At 39.3% G+C, this 19,925-nt stretch overlaps 1 protein-coding gene across 2 annotated transcripts in view; it reads left to right on the top strand.

Moving 5' to 3' along the window:
• Positions 1-14,032, top strand: part of LOC140975308 (uncharacterized) — a 31,768-nt gene extending 17,736 nt beyond the window's left edge. For both annotated transcript variants that reach the window (XM_073438959.1, XM_073438960.1), the window contains exons 11-13: positions 13,365-13,504; positions 13,602-13,668; positions 13,777-14,032. In XM_073438959.1, the coding sequence (XP_073295060.1) occupies positions 13,365-13,504; positions 13,602-13,668; positions 13,777-13,893 (324 nt within the window). In that variant the 3' untranslated portion in view covers positions 13,894-14,032. The remainder of the gene's footprint in view (positions 1-13,364; positions 13,505-13,601; positions 13,669-13,776) is intronic.
• The last annotated feature ends 5,893 nt before the right edge of the window (positions 14,033-19,925 follow it).

Below are 19,925 nucleotides of genomic sequence, written 5' to 3'. Positions count from 1 at the left end.
TACATCACGTACCTCACTAAAACAATCTGACAGAAAGCTCTGAACCTAGACGATACCAACAATATGAAATAAATATCAAATTAGATTCTGAATTATCAAACATGCTACATAGTTCTTCCTAAAGTCTTTAGGATTATACCTGCGTTCGTCGTCAGCCCGCTGAGGATGTCTCGATCTCAGTTCACCGACCCCCCTCGAGTCGACACTAGCTCCAAAACTTCGTGACACCAAAATGCCATAGAAAATGGCTAGAAAACTAAGGTATATTGCTAGAACTCTCTCTGAAGGATGCGGTGTAGGGAACAAAAGAATTCAGCTTCAATTTATAGGCTGCATCCGGACTATTTCAGAAAATCCGAATCAATCTTATCTGCCACGTGTCAGAATCTCATTCGTCTAGTTGGATTTCTCGGTATAATGTAATCTGAAGTAGATCGGATTATCCATTTTAAATTCGGTGGATCCCAACAGCTCGATCTCGAATTAGCAATTCCTCAATAATACTAAATTAACAACTCTTTAATTATCTCTTAATTTGTACTTCATTCAAAATAAGGATTCGGTCATTACATCCTCCCCTCCTTACAAAGATTTCGTCCTCGAAATCAGGACTGAAGTACAATACAACTGAATAAAATACAACTCATGATACAAATATACAACTCAAAACAAATGTGGATACTCTGAGCGCATACGACTCTCCAACTCCCAAGTCGCCTCTGTAGTACCTCGGCGTTGCCATTGCACTAGAACAAGTAGAATGGTCTTGTTTCTGAGCTTTTTCTCTTTCCTACCCAGGATTAAAATCGGCTGCTCGACATAAGTCAAGTCTCTTCAAGTTGAACATCTGTAGGACCAAGAACGTGCGACTAATCTGCTACATACCATCGTAGCAACGATACATGAAAAACATTATGAATGCTGGACAGATACGGCGGCAAAGCCAATCGATATGCCAAATTTCCAACACATTCCAAGATCTCAAAATGTCAGATGAATCTTGGGGCTAATTTTCTCTTGAGTCCAAATCTCATCACCCTGCGGAATGCTGAAACTTTAAGCAAAACTTTTTCCCCTGACTGAAACTGTAGAGGTTTACGCTTGGTGTTCGCGTAACTCAATTGACGATCTTGTGCAGCTTTAATTCTCTTCTTGATCAATTCCACTACGTCAATCGCTTGTTGCACTAATTCAGGTCCTTGTACTTGTCGTTCTCCTACTTCGTTCCGAAACAATGGAGTACGACGTCTACCATATAATGCTTCGAACGGAACCATACTAATGCTGCTGTGGTAGCTATTGTTATATGCAAACTTCGCAAGCGGCAAATGATCATGCCATGCTGGTTCAAAATCGAAAGCACAAGCACACGACATGTCCTCGAGTGTCTTAATAGTCCTTTCAGACTGACCATCGGTCTCTAGATGATAGGCAGTACTCAATCTCAATGTCATTCCCAACGCTTTTTGAAAACTTCCCTAGAACCTTGAGGTAAAGCGTGGATCTCTGTCATTGACTATACTTGTTGGCACACCATGATATTTAGGAATCTCTTGGAGGTATAGTCTTGCCATGCGATCGAAACTATATTCCCGACTATACGGAATGAAATGTGATGACTTAGTCAGTCGGTCTACAACAACCCAAATGGCATCACAATTCTTAGAAGACAACGGCAAGTGAGTGACAAAATCCATCGTCACATGCCTCCCCCTTCCACTCAGGGATAGGAAGATTATGAAGTAATCCTACTGGTCGTCGATGTTCAGCTTTCACTTACTAACTTTTTGACTTTCGGGTCAGAAAACTGAGCTTCTCTGATTTTGGCATACAACTTTTGGTTCAGATAAAATGCTCGTTACTCGAATGTGTTTCAGTCCTTGTGACGAAATTGAAATCCCAGAGAACAACAATCTTGTATTACACTTGATATGAAACTTGTCTGAAGTGCAGATAATCTCACCTTGCGACTAAAAGCATCTGCTGTAAGATTTGCTGATCCTGGATGATACTTGATTTCACAATCATAATCCTTTAACAAATTCATTTATCTTCTTTGGCGCATATTCAACTCTGCTTGAGTGAAGATATATTTCAAACTCTTGTGATTTTTAAAAATCTCAAATCTCTCTATGTAGAGATAATTTCGCCATATTTTCAAAGCAAACACAGTCGCTTCCAATTCCAGATCATGAACTGTATAATTCTCTGAATGCTTCTTCGACGGTCTGGATGCATATGCAATCACATGACCATTCTGGGTTAAAACACTCCAAGTCCTTGAAGTGATGCATCAATGTGCACAATGTACCCTCCTGATCCAGATGACAGCTAAAACTGGTGCAGTGGTCAAACGTTGACGCAGTTCATTGAAACTATTTTCACAATCATGTGTCCATTCGAACTTCACATTCTTACACGTCAGATGTGTTAATGGTTTGGCAATCTGAGAAAATCCTGAGATGAATCTCCTGTAATATCATGCCAAACCTAGAAAACTTCTTATCTCTTGAGCTGATTCCGGTCGTGCCCAACTCAACACTGCTTCGATTTTGCTAGGATCCACTGATATCCCATATTTGGATATAACATGTCCCAAGAAGACAACTCTGTCGAGCCAAAACTCGCACTTGTTCAACTTAGCATACAGTTGGTGATTCCTTAAAGTTAGTAACACAATCCTTAAATGTTGTGCATGCTCTTCAAGGTTACGAGAGTATACCAGTATGTCATCAATGAAGACAATGACAGACTTGTCAAGATACTCCTGGAATACTCGATTCATCAAATCAATAAATACTGCTGGAGCATTCGTAAAACCAAACGGCATCACTAGAAACTCGTAATGCCCATACCTTGTTCGAAATGCAGTCTTAGGGATATCACGTTGATGAACTCGAAGTTTATGATACCTAGACCGTAAATCAATCTTCGAGTACATTGAAGTCCCTTGCAGTTGATCAAACAAAACATCGATCCGTGGTGATGGATATTTATTCTTGATTGTTACTCAGTTCAACTGTTGATAATCTATGCAAAGTCGCATAGACCCATCCTTCTTTTTAACTAACAACAGTGGTGCTCTCCATGGAGACACATTGGGTCTATGTACCCCTTGTTAAGAAGATCTTGTAACTGTTGTTTCAACTCTTTCATCCCTGTTGATGTCAATCTATAATGCGCTCTGGAGATATGTGCGGTTCCTGGTACCAACTCTATCTTTGCGTCCACTTCCCTCTCCGGAGGAAATCCAGGAATTTCATCGGGGAAAACATCAGGAAATTCATCAAAAACTTGAATGTTCTTCACGTCGATTACATCTTTCGATACGTCAACAACATAAATGAGGTATCCTTCTTCTCCTTTCGCTAAAGCCCGTTGTGCCTTTACAACAGACACTACAGACATTGGAGGTCGAGCTCCCTCACCGAAGTAAAACCAATTCTCGTCTCCTTCTGGACGAAACTGAACGAAACGTTGATAACAATCTACCATCGCTCTATACTTATTCAATAGTTCGATTCTCATAATACAATCAAAACCTTCCATAGCCAATATCATCAAATTGGCAGACAAGTATTTTCCCTCAAACTCTAACAAACAGTCTACTACAAGTCGCTTAGCTAAAACCTTTTGTCCCATCGGTGTAGACACCTACATTAAAACATTTAATGACACGTAGGGTAGTTTATGTTTCTTAACAAACATTGATGCTATGAATGAATGTGATGCCCCAGTGTCAATTAATACATATGCAGGAATACCACATAAAAGAAAATTAACTACAATGACTCTTTGGTTTTGCTCCTCAGCTTGTTCTTTGTTTAGGGCAAACACTTGCCCTTGAACTCGTGGGCGTTGCTGAGATCCTTGTGATATTTCACTACGACGAGAACCTTGAGCAGGAAAACCTTTTTGTTGCACAGTGACCTCATACTGTTTTTCACGGTAAGACCCTGCCATAGAACCTCCGCCTCCAGTCCGATTCTCCAAACTAGGACAATCGCTCTTCATGTGACCAAAACCACCACAATTGAAACAAGCACTTGTTAGTTTTCAACAATTCTCCGTCTGGTAATTGCCTTCGCAGTGGTCACATTGCTGCTTTTTCCTACCAAAGCTGTACACCCTTCCAGAACCGGAAGAAGAAGAAGATGCAGACTTCTTGAAAGACTGACCCCTAGGTCCCAAAGAAGTAGAACTTTTGCTAGCTTGCATAGCCTTCCTCCTAGCAATACTGATCTCTGCTTGACGACAATGATTCAGTAATCCTTCGTACGAAGTAGGATCGTCACAGACAAAAACCCGATCAAAAATCTCTTGTTCAAACCATTCAAAAAGTTAGAATATTTTGCTTCAGAATTCTTACTGATGTGAGGAGCGTACGACAACAGATCCGTAAAATGCTTTTGGTAATCCTCAATGCTCGAATCTCCTTGCTTAATGGTATACAGTTCCATCTCCTCCGCCTGACGAAGAGCTGGCGGAAAGTGATAATTGATGAAGGCCTGACGGAATTGTTCCCAACGAATCCGCCCATGCTGCTGAACTAGAATGACAGAAGCAGGTTTCCACCATTTCCGAGCTTTTCCTTGGATCATGAAATCGGCTACCTCCATCTTCTCATCCTCGTCATAGTGCAGCACTCGAAAACACTGCTCCATGATATCGACCCAAGCTTCAGCAACATCAACATTCTTATCTCCGGTCAACGGTGAAGGTCCAATTTTAATGAAATCCATAATGTTGACACGGTTCCTACGTCTCCTTTCATCATGATCTCGGTGACGTCTTCCGTCACGATCTCTACGATGATGTTTTCGGCCAGCCTCATCGTCGCCATAACGGCCATGTCCCACACTTCCGTGACTGTTTCCATCTCATGACATCTGAGAGGAAAACCAAAATCAACCTCTAAATCCACAAAACAGAATTACTAATGTCCCAAAAATCTTTGCATGCTCTTATACCACCAAATGTAGCGCCCTTACCCGAGTCACTACTAAACAGACTAATAAGCATGAAACATTAAATTTTAATAACAATTAAACAACGGAAACCCAGTAACTTAATCATCTTACAACCCAAACAAAAACAGAACAAATAACAGCAGTTTTAAACATTTATACAACCATATTGAAAACATAACTCTGAACGAGAAAACGATGAACCACGTAAAACCTCCACTGGATCACCACCGAAAACCCAACTGCTCTAGCCACTGCATTGGTCGTTCGAACCGTCCTACCTAAGACCTGTCCTGTGGAATGGGGTGCCCAAGATTAAAACAAGGACGTGAGCGACAATCGCCCAATACAAGAATGTACGAGTATACAAACTGATATGATGCATGCGAAATGCAATATGCTTGGATATCAAGGATCAATTCAAGAATCTAATGCTCAGTCTAGAGGCGCCTGAGTTTGTAGTCTCTGATCAGCCCTAGGCATTTTTTGGATCTGACACTCATCATCAAGACGTGGACCTACAATGTTCAGGTCCTCAGAGCTCGCGGGTCCCGTCGGACACTGTAGCTTTCGATGCCCCATCGTCCACAATACAGAATAAGGCTGAGCGGCCCCAACAAACGAGGTATATCTCGAAAGATATCATGCTCAACATGATATGTCATGCATAATATGCCAAAGCAGTAAAACATGTATCATGCAACAGATAATTGTGCAGCATACAAGTGTGTATACTACGTTTGGATATCTTAGTCAGTACATCACGTACCTCACTAAAACAATCTGACAGAAAGCTCTGAACCTATACAATACCACAATATGAAATCAATATCAAATTAGATCATGAATGATCAAACATGCTACATAGTTCTTCCTAAAGTCTTTAGGATTATACCTGCGTCCGTCGTCAGCCCGCTGAGGATATCTCGATCTCAGTTCACCGACCCCCCTCGAGTCGACACTAGCTCCGAAACTTCCCGACACCAAAATGCCCTAGAAACTGGCTAGAAAACTAAGGTATATTGCTAGAACTCTCTCTGAACGATACGGTGTAGGAAACAAAATAATTCAGCTTCCATTTATAGGCTGCATCCGGACTATTTCAGAAAATCCGAATCAATCTTATCTGCCATGTGTCAGAATCTCATTCGTCTAGTTGGATTTCTCAGGATAATGTAATCTGAAGTAGATCGAATTATCCATTTTAAATTCGGTGGATCCCAACAGCTCGATCTCGATTTATCAATTCCTCAATAATACTTAATTAACAACTCTTTAATTATCTATTAATTTGTACTTCATTCAAAATAAGGATTCAAGTCATTACAATCACTCTTTATGTGACCAAAACCACCACAATTGAAACATGCACCTGTAACTCTTCGACATATACAGGGATACCGCATAAAAGAAAATTACTTGCAATAACACTTTCATTTTGCTCCTCAGCTTGCTCTTGGTTTAGCGCAAACACTTGCCCCTGGACTCCTGGGCGTTGTTGATATCCTTGCCATATCTCTCGGTTTTCCTACTGCATAGTGGTCTCAGACTGTTGTCCACTGTAAAATCCTACCATAGAACCTCCGCCTCCACTCTGATCCTCCAAGTTAGGGCTAGGGCAATCTCTCTTCATGTGACCAAAACCACCACAATTGAAACATGCGCCTGTCACTCTTCAACATTTATCCGTTTGGTGATTGCCTCCGCAGTGGCCACATTGCAACTTTTTTTACCAAAACTGTGCAACCGTCCAGAACTTGGAGAAGAAGATACAAACTTCTTGAAAGATTGAACCCTCTGTCCCAACGAGTTAGAACCTTTGCTAGCTTGCATAGCCTTCCTCTTAGCGATACTGATCTCGGCTTGATGACAACAAATCACTAATTCTTCGTATGAAGTCGGATCGTCATAGACAGAAACCCGGTCAAAAATTTCCTGGTTCCATAAAATGCTTTTGGTAATCCTCAATTCTCGAATCTCCAGGCTTAAAGATCAACAGTTCCATCTCCTTCGCCAGGCGAAGGAGATGGCGGAAAGTGATGATTGATGAAGGTCCGACGGAAATGTTCCCAACAAATCCGCCCATGCTGCTGAACAAGAATGGTAGAAATAGTTTTCCACCATTTCCGAGCTTTTCCTTGGATCATGAAATCGGCTACTTCCATCTTCTCATCATCGTCATAGTGCTGCACTCAGAAACACCGCTCCATGATATCGACCCAAGCTTCAGCAAAATCAACATTTTCATCTCCTATCAACGGTGGAGGTCCAATCTTCATGAAATCCATAATATTTACGTGATCACTATGTCTTCTTTCATCATGGTCCCTTTCGTCACGATCTCTACGACAATGTTCTCTGCCAGCCTCATCGTCGTCATAATGACCATGTCCCATACAAGCGTTGATAACAATGGGCTACCCTTGAAGATTAACAAGAGCAATCGGGTTCCATTTGTTAATCTGTTTAAGAATAACAAAATGGATAATGCTAATCATAAATTAGAGTTTGTGGATACAAGTTCTGACTTGTTGGAATTTGGTTTTGAGGATATTGACACCGTTGAACGTACTTATGGAATTTGCCAACTTGGTTATGTGACTAGTGGGAGACCACCAACAACCTCTTTTTTTGATTTGGTTAAGCGCCGGGGACAAAACATTCACTTTCAAACTCATGAAAGTGGATGGATAACATTTACTTTTCCGGATGTTGAGGCCAAGAACCGTGTTTTGAATGGGGGAAGCTAGATGGTCTATGGATACCACCTATTTTTGAAGGAGATGCCCCTTTGCTTCCGGTTCAGAGAAGAAGACATGAATTTCCTCCCATCTTGGACCCGAATCAATGGCCTACCTCCTGACTTCTGGAATCACAACATACTTAGTAAGATTGCATCCAAAGTTGGTAATCCGATCCATATGGATATGCTAACACATGACCGGAAACGTACAAAATATGCTCGTGTGCTGGTAGAAATTGATGTAGCAAAGCCCCAAACTACTGAAATACAGGTTAGATCGCCTATTGGAATGGTTGAAGTCAAAGTGGTGTATGAGCAAGAGGTCAAGTTCTGTGACCACTGCAAAAGAGCGGGACATGGTATAGAGTCTTGTATCCGGAAGAATCATGATAATGCAGATATGAGTATCCCTAAGAACACCAACTACCGGAGGCGTGGAAGATCGAAGAGTGTCAATATGAGACATAGAAATACTAGAAGTAAATCCAAAGGACAAAGTAAATTGCACCCTGTTCCAGGGGAGAATGCCAATGTTGAGAATCCTGTTGATATATCAGTCAATACACCACCTGCCACTTCAACAGCAGCCCAAGATATGAATGAAAATAGCACACTTGACAGCAACTTGGAACCACATATTACAGTTTACAAAGGGAAGAAGGTGCTGGATAGTGAACAACCGATCACTGATAATTCACAGACACATAAGGGAGATGGGGAGGAAGGGTTTTAGGTGGTCAAAAACAAGAAGAACAAACAGAAGAACAACAAAAAGATAAAGGAGGATGTGGAAAAACAAGGTTATAATAAGAATATGGGCAAATTCTTTTATAAAATGGAGGATACTAGCTCTTGTGACACGGAATACATAAATGTCAACAACCAGAATACGAACGACAGGTTCTTTGGGAACCAAGAGAAGGGGCGGCAACCCAAAATTGCCTCTATTTCTCAATGAAACTTGCTTGTTGGAATATTAGGGGCCTTCACGAGCCCCTAAAACAGAAGATTGTTCGGGCTCTTGTGGGTACACATAAGATTGATGTTTTTGGCATGTTGGAATCCAAATTCGATGAAAAAGCAATGGGAAACTTGAAGAGGACTCGATTCACGGATATGTATTCCATCCATAATTTTTCATACAGCAGTAAGGGTCGTATCCTCGTCTTATGGAACCGTTTAACTGTTGATATTATTGTATTAGATATGGGAGAACAATACAATCATATGCGGTTGTTGTGTCTTAGAAGTAGTACTGAATTCTGTGCTTCGTTCTTTTTTCCCACTATGGTCTAATCTTAAGAGCTTCGGGGAGTCTATTAATAAGCCTTGGATCTTGCTGGGAGACTTCAATTCATTGCTTTCTCCAAATGAGAAACAAAGAGGCTTAGCGGTTAGGAACTATGATGTTAAGGATTTTGTGGATTGTGTGGGTCACTTGGATTTGGTGGATCTCCGATCTTTGGTTTGCTTTTTCATTTGGATGAGCCCCGAAGTTTTTAATCAACTGGACAGAGTTATGGTTAATCCTCGTTGGATGCATTTGAATCTGAATGGTATGGCGGAGTTTATAGCTCCTGGGTGCATCTCGGATCATGCGTTCAGCATAGTTACTTTGCTGGAAACAACAAGAGACAAAGCGAAGCCTTTTAAATTCTTCAATATGTGGGCTTTGAGTGATAATTACTTGGAGTTGATTACTAATAGGTGTGATATCCGATATAAAGGCACGTCACGGTCCCTATTAAAACAACAATTGAATGGTCTCAAGAATGCTCCGTAATCTCTCAACCGCACTCAGTTTGGCAACATATCTTACAGGGCAGAGGTTGCACGTAAGAATCTTGTAGACTTACAGAACAATATTTTACAAGATGGGATTATGTGTGATAACTACCATGTTGTGAGGTAAGGGGCAGAATGTCTTCTGGAAGCGGAGAGATTATTCTTGGCTAGTTACTTGAAACAAGGTGACAGATGCACTAAATTCTTCCATGATCTCATCAAAAGGAATAACAAAAGAAATGTTATTGTTGCTATCAAGAAATCGGATTGTGGAGTTACGATTAACCAGGAAGAGATTGTGAATGAATTCATAATGTTCTACTGTAATCTATTGGGGAGCAAAGAGAACATGATACCACTTGATAGGAGTCTCATTACAGAGGGCCGTTGTTTCTTTACTTTGGAGACTTAGGACCTTACTGCCATGGTCGCTTTGGATGAGGTGAAAGATGCACTTTTTGATATAGGCAATGATAAAGCTCCTGGATCGGATGGGTGTGGATCTTTCTTCTTTAAATCATCTTGGAATATTATATCTAATGATGTGTTTGCAGCTGTTAAAGAGTTCTTCTCGAGTGGCCGATTATTGAAACAATGGAACCACTCTATATCAGCGCTTGTGCCCAAAACAACAATGGCAAATTCGGTACATGACTATCGCCCTATCTCTTGTTGTACTGTTGTTTACAAAATTATTTCGAAGGTGTTGGTTTACAGGCTGAGAAAAGTAATTGGAACTGTCGTGGATAGTGCTCAGGCAGCCTTTCTGCAGGGCCGTTGCATTACTGATAATGTACATCTTGCCCAAGAACTCCTGAGGAAATATGCTCGCAAACGATCCCCAGCTAAATGCATTAAAAGTGGACTTGCAAAAAGCTTACGATGCAGTCAACTTGGACTTTTTGAGGGAAACATTGATGGCACTGAATCTCCCGGGGAAGTTTGTGGGTTGGATTATGGAGTGCGTCTGAACATCATCTTATTCTTTATCGATGAATGGCTTTTACAATGGTTTTATTTATGGCCAAAGGGGGATTTCGACAAGGTGACCCTCTATCACCTTTTTTATTCACCTTGTGCCTTAAAGTTCTGTCTCGTTCACTTAAAAGTATGTCCCGCTCCCCTCGATTTGGGTTTCATCCGAACTGCCATAACTTGCACATCACTCATTTAGCATATGCTGATGACTTGCTGCTGCTCTCCAAAGGAGAGACCCATAGTGTTTTGATGATTATGAATTGTTTGAATAACTTTGGTGCTATGGCGGGACTGAAAGTTAATCTAATGAAGTCGAACATTTATATGGCTGGGATTAATGATAATACAAGAAGATATATTCTGACTATTTGCGGGTTCCAACAAGGTAACATGCCTTTTCGATATTTGGGTATCCCGATTTCTCCCACGAAGCTCAAGACAGCACACTTCAGTGTACTTGTTGATGCGATTGCTGCTAAAATCAATTCTTGGCCAAGACAATCACTCTCTTATGTAGGTAAAATTGAGCTTATTAGATCGGTCCTTCAAGGGATGGAATGCTATTGGCTTTCGATTCTTCCAGTTCCATCCAATATTATTGATGGGATATATGCTTTGTCGTAAATTTGTTTGGCCGACAAAACACCCACCCATATCTTGGATGATGCTGTGTAGACCAAAGGAAGTTGGGGGTCTTGGCTTCAAGGACTTGCGAGCTTGGAACAAAACGCTAATTGCGAAAACACTATAGAAAATACATGCCAACGCAGATTGCTTGTGGGTGAAGTGGATTAAGCATCATTATATTCATTTTGGAGTTATTTGGAATTGGGAATGGCGGAAAGATGATTCCCCTTTGGTTAAATAGTTACTAATCATCCGGGATGAAATAATAACACGACGGGGATCTACTGAATCGGCAGTAGTTTGCTTGGAAAACTAGTTCACCACAGCAGGTGGTCTATCTCTTGCATATTCTTTCTTTGCTCGTTTAGATGGTAATTGGCCGTGGAAGCCGATCCAATGGAAATCATGTATCTTGCCAAAACACCGGTTCTGCTTATGGCTGTTTGCGCATGGTAAGTTGATGACCTGAGACCGACAATGCTACATCACCGATAAGACTTGTGTTCTATGCAAAAAACATGAAGAATCTTCTCATCATCTTTCTTCTCTTGTGAAATATCTTGCTACATTTGGAAGATGATTCGGTAGTGGCTCGGAATGACGAAACTAATGGGTTCTTGCAACACGATCCTAAGAGCTTTCAGAGGACCTTACAGGGGCAATTCTAATCTCATGAAAATGAGATGTACGACGATGGCAGCCTGACTCAATATGGAATGCAAGGAACATAGCACTTTTTGAGAATGAGCAACTGTGCACTGAAGTCATCATCCATAACATCCAAATTCTTACATTACGATGCAACAACTCGAATGCAGCCCTATGAATACGTGTTTGTGAACTGTGGATAATGCAACATGGGTTAACCTCTATGGTTGCTATGTTTGGTGGACTTACATGGATTGGACTCTCATCGTAATAGCAACAGCTCGGACAACAAGATGTGCACTTCATTGACATATATCATGTGTCTTGCTACTATAGTTGCTTTACTTTTAATCTGCTAGATTAATACGAGTGTGTTTATGATGTTTCCTTTTTAGCTATCAACTTATCTCCTGGAGATGTCCAGCGTATTTGTTACTTGCACATACATTATTTACATTGTTTTAATGGAACTTTTTTCCTTAAAAAAAAATTTGAACTTGATGACAATAATTAAACAGGAGAAACCAAATAACTTAATCATCTTACAACCCAAACGAAAAAAGAAAAATAACGTTACTCTTAAAAGTTAATACTACTATATCGAAAACATAATTCTGACGAGAATACCGGAAACCAAAAAAATCTCATCTGGATCACCACCGAAAACCCAACTGCTCTACCCACAGCTCTGGCCGTCCGAACCGTCCAAACTAAGACCTTTACCGTGGAATGGGGTGCCCAAGATGAAAACAAGGACGTGAGCGACAATCGCCCAATACGAGGATGTACGAGTATACAAACTGATATGATGCATGTGAAATGCAATATACTCAGGTATCAAAGATTAAGTCTTGAATCTCATGCTTAATCTAGAGGTGCTTGAGTGTGTAATCTCTGATTTGCCCTAGGCATGTTTTGGCTCCCACACTCATGATCAAGACCTGGACCTACAATGTCCAGGGTCATCAGAGTTCGTGGGTCTTGTCGGACACTGTAGCTCTCGATACCCAATCGTCCACAATACAAAATAGTCTGAGCAGCCCCAACAAACAAGGTATATCTCAAAAGATATTAGGCTCAACGTGATGTCATGCATAATATGCTAAAACTGTAAAACATATATATCATGCAACAGATAAATATGCAGCATATAAGTGTGCATATCACGCTTGATAATCTCCGTCAATACATCACGTAACTAACTAAAACAATATGACATAAAGTTTACTCGTCCGAACCTAGACAATACCAACATAATGAAATCACTATTAAGTAAGATCCCGGAATTAATCTTATCTGCCACGCGTTATAATCTCATTCGTCTAGTTGTATTTTTTGGGATAATGAAATTTGAAATAAGTTTGGTAATCTATTTTAAATTCGATGGATCTCAACAGGTTGATCGCGAATTATCAGTTTCTTAATAATGATTAATTAGATACTCTTTAATCATCTATTAATTAGTATTTGATTTAAAATAAGGATTCGGATCATTACATTACTTATTTTATTCTATTACAGATTTCTGCAATAAAATTATAATTTTGTTGCCATTTCGGCCACTGTTAAATAAAATATAAAATGAGCATGTTCATGGTCTTGTCGTTTCCATGCAGGTGTTGGACATGATAAACAACCCACACTACCTGTATCGAATGACCATTCTTCGTGCCGTTTCATTGCTTGCACCTGTTACGGGTTCCGATATAACATGTTCCAAAGTGTTGCCTGTCATTGTTACCGCATCAAAAGACAAGTAAACCCCACCACAGTTTCCAAAATTGTATATGAATATGGTTGTGTAATCAATAGTTTCTACGTATAATCGACTGTGAGTTATTTGTATTTTGCAGAGTACCCAACATAAAATTTAACGTGGCTAAAATTTTGCAATCCATGATCCCCATCGTCGATCAATCGGTAAGTTCACTCATGCATTTACATCTCGTGATATTCTCTCGTTTTCCCCCCGTTTTCTCTTTGTTCATCTCTCTTTCATGTTTTTGAAACATAATCCAACTTTCCAAGGTGGTGGAGAAAACCATACGCCCTTGCTTGGTAGATCTTGCCGAGGACCCTGATGTTGATGTCCGTTTCTTTGCCAATCAAGCTCTTCAATCGATCGACCATATGATGTCGAGCTAGAAACAAGTTCACGCAATGCTAAATTTTATTTCTGGTGTCTATTTTTATGCACGTATAATGCCTGTTGAATAACCATAAATTTGACTCTTGTTTCGTGTTTAGCTGTGACTCCCCCTCGAGTTTGAAATCTTAATTTAACGGTTTGACTCACTAGAAATTTGCAATTATTTTTTTTTTCAAGGATCGTTAAAAAATATTAGATAAATTAAGGATCGTGAAAGAGGATATGTGCACCTAATCTTAAATAAATTTGGGAACAAAATCTAATCTTATGACATTTGACATTGTTTCTGACTTGGTTCTATACTTAATTTAAATGATAAACACTGTATAATTATTAAATTTACAGAAATTAATCTATTTTTATCAATAATTTTTATCACTTGTATTACATATCAATTTGTTTTATGTAATATACCAAACAGAAAAACTGATCTGTACCAAACAGCAAGTGTTTGTATACATGAAGATATGCGATAAAATTAAAAAAAAAAAAAAATGGAGCCCCAAGTTAAAATAAGGGCAACTTATTTAAAAATACCCATCTCCTCTTTAAACTTTAATTTTACTACTCCTTAATTCAAATCTTAGTTTTAACTACCCCATTTTCTAAAAATCCGAATGATACCTTAATCTTTATATTGTGGTACGTGGCATTGTTATACTTATTAAGCCTGTTCTCGAAGGTATATATTCTCAAGACATGCAGCTAAGTAAGGTTTCCAGCCTATATATCATTAACAAATGATCGATTTATTATTATTATTATTATTTTTAAAGGGTCCATCATGTTTTCGTGTAATAAATTGAATTGTTAATCTCTTTGATCGGAGTACCGTCGGGTTATATCCACCGAGTTTTACAGACTGCTCCTCACAGCCTAACCACGCAGTCGTAACAGATGGTTCCTGACGCAGATTCCTTCAATAGTACTTGGCACAATCCTGTTTCGTTTCCTACCTCATGGTGTATAGTAAAGTAGTTCAATTTGAAACTAATACATGAGAGGGGCAAAAGCTTTGATACTTTTATTTAAACATACGAAATATTATTACATAGTAACCTGCAGTAGAGGAGGAGAAACTTGTTTAGGTACTAATAGGAACTCAAAACACACATAAACTTGAAAGAGAAAATATTACAACTTGGTTGAAAGAAAATGAAGAGGTTGCTCGATGTCTTCGTCTTCCTCCTGCCTTCTTATTTATAGAAGCCCTTTCGGATTTGTTTTTCGGACTTCAAACTCTTGTTATAACTTTTCTTTAATGCCTTCCACTTGTGGTTGGCACTATCTCTTGAGTGGGTGGTTGAATGGTCCCTCCACTTTTTCTTGATTTGTCTCCTTTCTAGATCATTAATATTGAAATGGCTCTTTCTTCTGATCTTATCTCCTAGCATATCCAGTAGATATGTGTCTATATTATATCAGTTGAGATTTCATTCTCGGCTTCTTTTAACCGTTTGCAGAAATCTTTGAAATTCATCAGCTGCTTTCTCAATGATTTAATCTGTCTTTTAGAAACTTTAAGATATGTAGCATACATTTTCTCTGTTTCTAAATTTTGGTTTAAATCTTGTATGATTTTCTTGTTCCCATTTACTCTTTATTTATAGTTGTAATTGGATCCAAGTTTTCTTGTTCATTTAGTGGGTTAGTCACATGCCCACTATCTCTTGTCGGGGAATCTTTATATAACGCTCCAAAAATTTAAATGTCCACGCGAACCACATGCATAAAAGTTATTAAATTCTTTGTGAATTTTAATTAATTATTTTAATTGCATAAATTAATTAGGTTGTGCATGTTGACATGTTAAGAATATACTTTTCTACTTGGTTGCATTAAAATGTATTTTTAAAGGTTATTCGAGTTGCGATCAAGGAGCGGAGACCGAGGGCTGAAAAATGAAAATGTTTTTATTAAATAATTGTTTTTAATTATTTAAAATATGATTGATGCTTTTCCTTATTTTTGAAAATAAGGAGTTTTGAGGTGATTTTATACGCCGAGACGTAATTTTTATCGGTGTTGGATTTTCAACAAATACGAACGTGTTGGCAACCCGGCTAATAAATTCACAAACTTTATTAAACAAAAATAATTTTTATATGCACTAATGGGCTTAATGGGCCTAATTAACCTTCTTAATGAGCCTAAGCTAGAAATTAGTGTTTGGTTAGTATTTAAAGTACAAAAATCCTTCCCCACACCTCATATCACACGGCCCACTCCCCTAAAATCTTCAAACTCCTCTCCTGCAAATACACGACACACACACACAAGCATCATCAAGGAGGAAGTTTTGAAAATTTTTAGGATATTCAAGCCAAGGTCGTTCGTCGTCGTTCTTCGATCCGTCAACGTTTATTCGTTTGTTAAATACGCAAAAGCAGGTCATACTCTTTTTTTTAAATCATCTATTACACCATAGTATTTGTTTAAACATGTTTTGCAGGAAAACAAGGGGCACTTTGTTATATTTTCGTTACGCATCAAGGGTGGTTTTTAAAACATGTGTTTTGATCCAAAATTATGTTTAACATGATACTAAGGGGCTGCCATGATTAGAAAAGGTTTAAGGGTGGTTTCTACATCTTTTAAAGAGTCCTAAGTCACACAAAACATGCTGCACACGTGACACGTTAAAGCTGGAAACCAAATTGATCATTTGTGATCATGGGCTCGGGTTGTAAGGATTTGTGGCTTGGCTTGGCTTGGTCTCGGCTGGGACCAGGGCTAGCTAGGGTCCGTGAGGGGTTAGGGAAGGAGTCCTAGCTCGAGACAAGAGGCTGGGGAGGAGTCCTAGCTTGACTCCAACCCGAGAAGCATCAAGGAGTTGCGCAGGTACAGCAGCTTGTGCAGGGAAAGATGGCTCGACCATGGGGCTTTGGTGTAAGGCCTAAGATTATATCACTGTAATCAGACAATAATTAATTGACAGAATTGCAAATAATGAAGATGAAAGGGGCTAAAGTGCAATTAGTGAGATTGAGTGGAAAAGCATGTGGAGGATAGAACTTGTGGCGCATATGCGCGGAGGAGAGGCGCGCATATGGGCAAGAAGTCAAGCGTGGAGGCAGAAGACCTCGCGCCTATGCGGGAGACGGGGCGCGCATATGCACGAACATGTGAAATAGCCAAGTGCCGAGACAGTTGGTCTTGTTAGAGTAGGTGCACGTCGAGCCAAGTGTTGGCCGAGTGTTCACAATGAAACTCTATGTATAAACAGTCTTTATTTTAATAATATTTGAAATTATTGTTTTGGCACATCTTTATCTGTATACCCATGCTAGTTGCATAGATAAAGCCCTTGAATATACAAATAGTAGAAAGAATATGGGATGCTCATATGATGAGTATCATGAAACTCATATTTGGAATACTGTATATTCTAAACGGTTCCTAGTCGATTCAGCCGCCGCCAAGAAGGATATAGGCCGCTCGAGCTTGAGACTAGTATCTGCGATGTGAGTACCATGTTTCATTGGTAGGGGACATTGTGATGTCCGAGCATGCAGATAGGTGCTCCTGGTAGAGTGCACTGAACAACCCTCCATTAAAGGACTTTCCAAGTGGTTCTCACTTATCGAGTGGAAAAGTCCTAGTTTATGGTTGTACACCATTAGTCCTTATGACCCGGGACAACATTGAGACTCTATGTGCTAGAATTACACTTTGACTTGTTTACCGACTCTCATGGGGTCATCAGGTGGCAAGGTTGGGTGTTCTGTCGAAACATATAGGAGTCGATGCATTGTAGTCGGGGATTCACCGCTTACCTACGGGTATGGATATCCTATGTGTTTTTCATGTATATGTAGTTTGAAATCTCTGATCAGAGTATGGTGGTAATTATGAAAGGGGTTTCATAGATTACACCATCGATGCAACTACGACATGACACATAGTATCGATTCATTGACAACTCTCGATAAACCAATGGTTGTCGAATCGGTCGGGATATATGAGTTGAAGGGACCGTACTGTACGCTAACCATAATTGAATGGTTCTTGCAGGCACTATCATTTGATACCTAGGGAATCATGTAAGCGATGCTGCTAGGCGTTTAACATGATTGGTTGGGTACTATCAGACTTGAGTTCTGACGTTCTTATTATCAAGGAGTTGATAAATAAGAATGGAGCAATTGGGGTATGCTCATATAAGGACATGTTTAGTCCGAATCACATGGAGATGTGAACCCACGGCTAGTTGTATCAATGAACCATTGAGGGCCACACAAGTACTAGCTTTCTAGATCCCGTTGAGAAGTAAAATAGTTCAATGTGTTGAACGGCTTATAAAGGAGTTTATAAGCGTAAGGAAAATTAGAAGTATGACTTCTATAAAGGAGAAAATAGTTCAATGTGTTGAACGGCTTATAAATGAGTTTATAGGCGTAAGGAAAAATAGAAGTATGACTTCTATGAGAGAAATGTAAATTTTAATTTATGGAAGTGTTCCTAAATTAAAATTTGGCCAAGTGAATAATGTATTTGAAAATTGTGATTTTCATAAACATTATTATGGACTAAATTAAATTAATTCAAGTGTTGAATTAATTAAACACTAGTGGACCTAGTAGAGTCCAAATAATTAAATTAATTCAAGTGTTGAATTAATTAAATCATATTGAGTCTTGTAGAGCTCAATTAAAATAATTATTTAACTAGTGGGACTTGGGTAAATTCAAGTAATGTTTAATTAGTCTCAAATATGTTTGAGATAATTAAATTTAGTCCATGGTTTTTAATTTGATTAAAAACCATATAATATACATGCATGGGAGGTGAAAGGTTGGGAGACTACTTTTTGTGTTTTCAAGGCATGGCATGCAACTTTTGCTTTCAACTTTTTGCATGTCCAAGACAAGTCTCCCTTCCCCCCATTACACACACCTTGGCCGAAAATTACACACACTTCTCTCCAAGTTTTTCTCTCATTTTTCTTCTTCAAGTGTTGAGGAAGAAATATTCTTCTCATTGAAAAATCTTCTTGTTTTTCTAGTGCAAAACAAGAAGGGATTTACCTAGCAAGTGGTGGGCCTAATTTTGAAGGTTGGAAGCTTGTAGATTAGTCATCCTTTGAAGAGCTAAGGTGTTTACACCTTAGTTGGAGCCATACATCAATCCTTGTGATTGATAGGTACATTTCTTAACACACTATGAATGTCATTTTATGTTTATTGTATTTGCTACACAAGAATGTTGGTGGCCGAAAATTTTATGCTAAAATCAAAATTTTTGTGCTTCCGTTGCGGTTACGGTGAAGTTAGAGTAGGTGCACGTCGAGCCAAGTGTTGGCCGAGTGTTCACAATGAAACTCTATGTATAAACAGTCTTTATTTTAATAATATTTGAAATTATTGTTTTGGCACATCTTTATCTGTATACCCATGCTAGTTGCATAGATAAAGCCCTTGAATATACAAATAGTAGAAAGAATATGGGATGCTCATATGATGAGTATCATGAAACTCATATTTGGAATACTGTATATTCTAAACGGTTCCTAGTCGATTCAGCCGCCGCCAAGAAGGATATAGGCCGCTCGAGCTTGAGACTAGTATCTGCGATGTGAGTACCATGTTTCATTGGTAGGGGACATTGTGATGTCCGAGCATGCAGATAGGTGCTCCTGGTAGAGTGCACTGAACAACCCTCTATTAAAGGACTTTCCAAGTGGTTCTCACTTATCGAGTGGAAAAGTCCTAGTTTATGGTTGTACACCATTAGTCCTTATGACCCGGGACAACATTGAGACTCTATGTGCTAGAATTACACTTTGACTTGTTTACCGACTCTCATGGGGTCATCAGGTGGCAAGGTTGGGTGTTCTGTCGAAACATATAGGAGTCGATGCATTGTAGTCGGGGATTCACCGCTTACCTACGGGTATGGATATCCTATGTGTTTTTCATGTATATGTAGTTTGAAATCTCTGATCAGAGTATGGTGGTAATTATGAAAGGGGTTTCATAGATTACACCATCGATGCAACTACGACATGACACATAGTATCGATTCATTG

The sequence above is a fragment of the Primulina huaijiensis genome, chromosome 4, assembly GCF_012295235.1.
Source record: "Primulina huaijiensis isolate GDHJ02 chromosome 4, ASM1229523v2, whole genome shotgun sequence".
NCBI classification, from domain to species: Eukaryota; Viridiplantae; Streptophyta; class Magnoliopsida; order Lamiales; family Gesneriaceae; genus Primulina; species Primulina huaijiensis.
The sequence above is the reverse complement of the archived record's forward strand: the minus strand, read 5'-3'. Positions and strand labels throughout refer to the sequence as shown.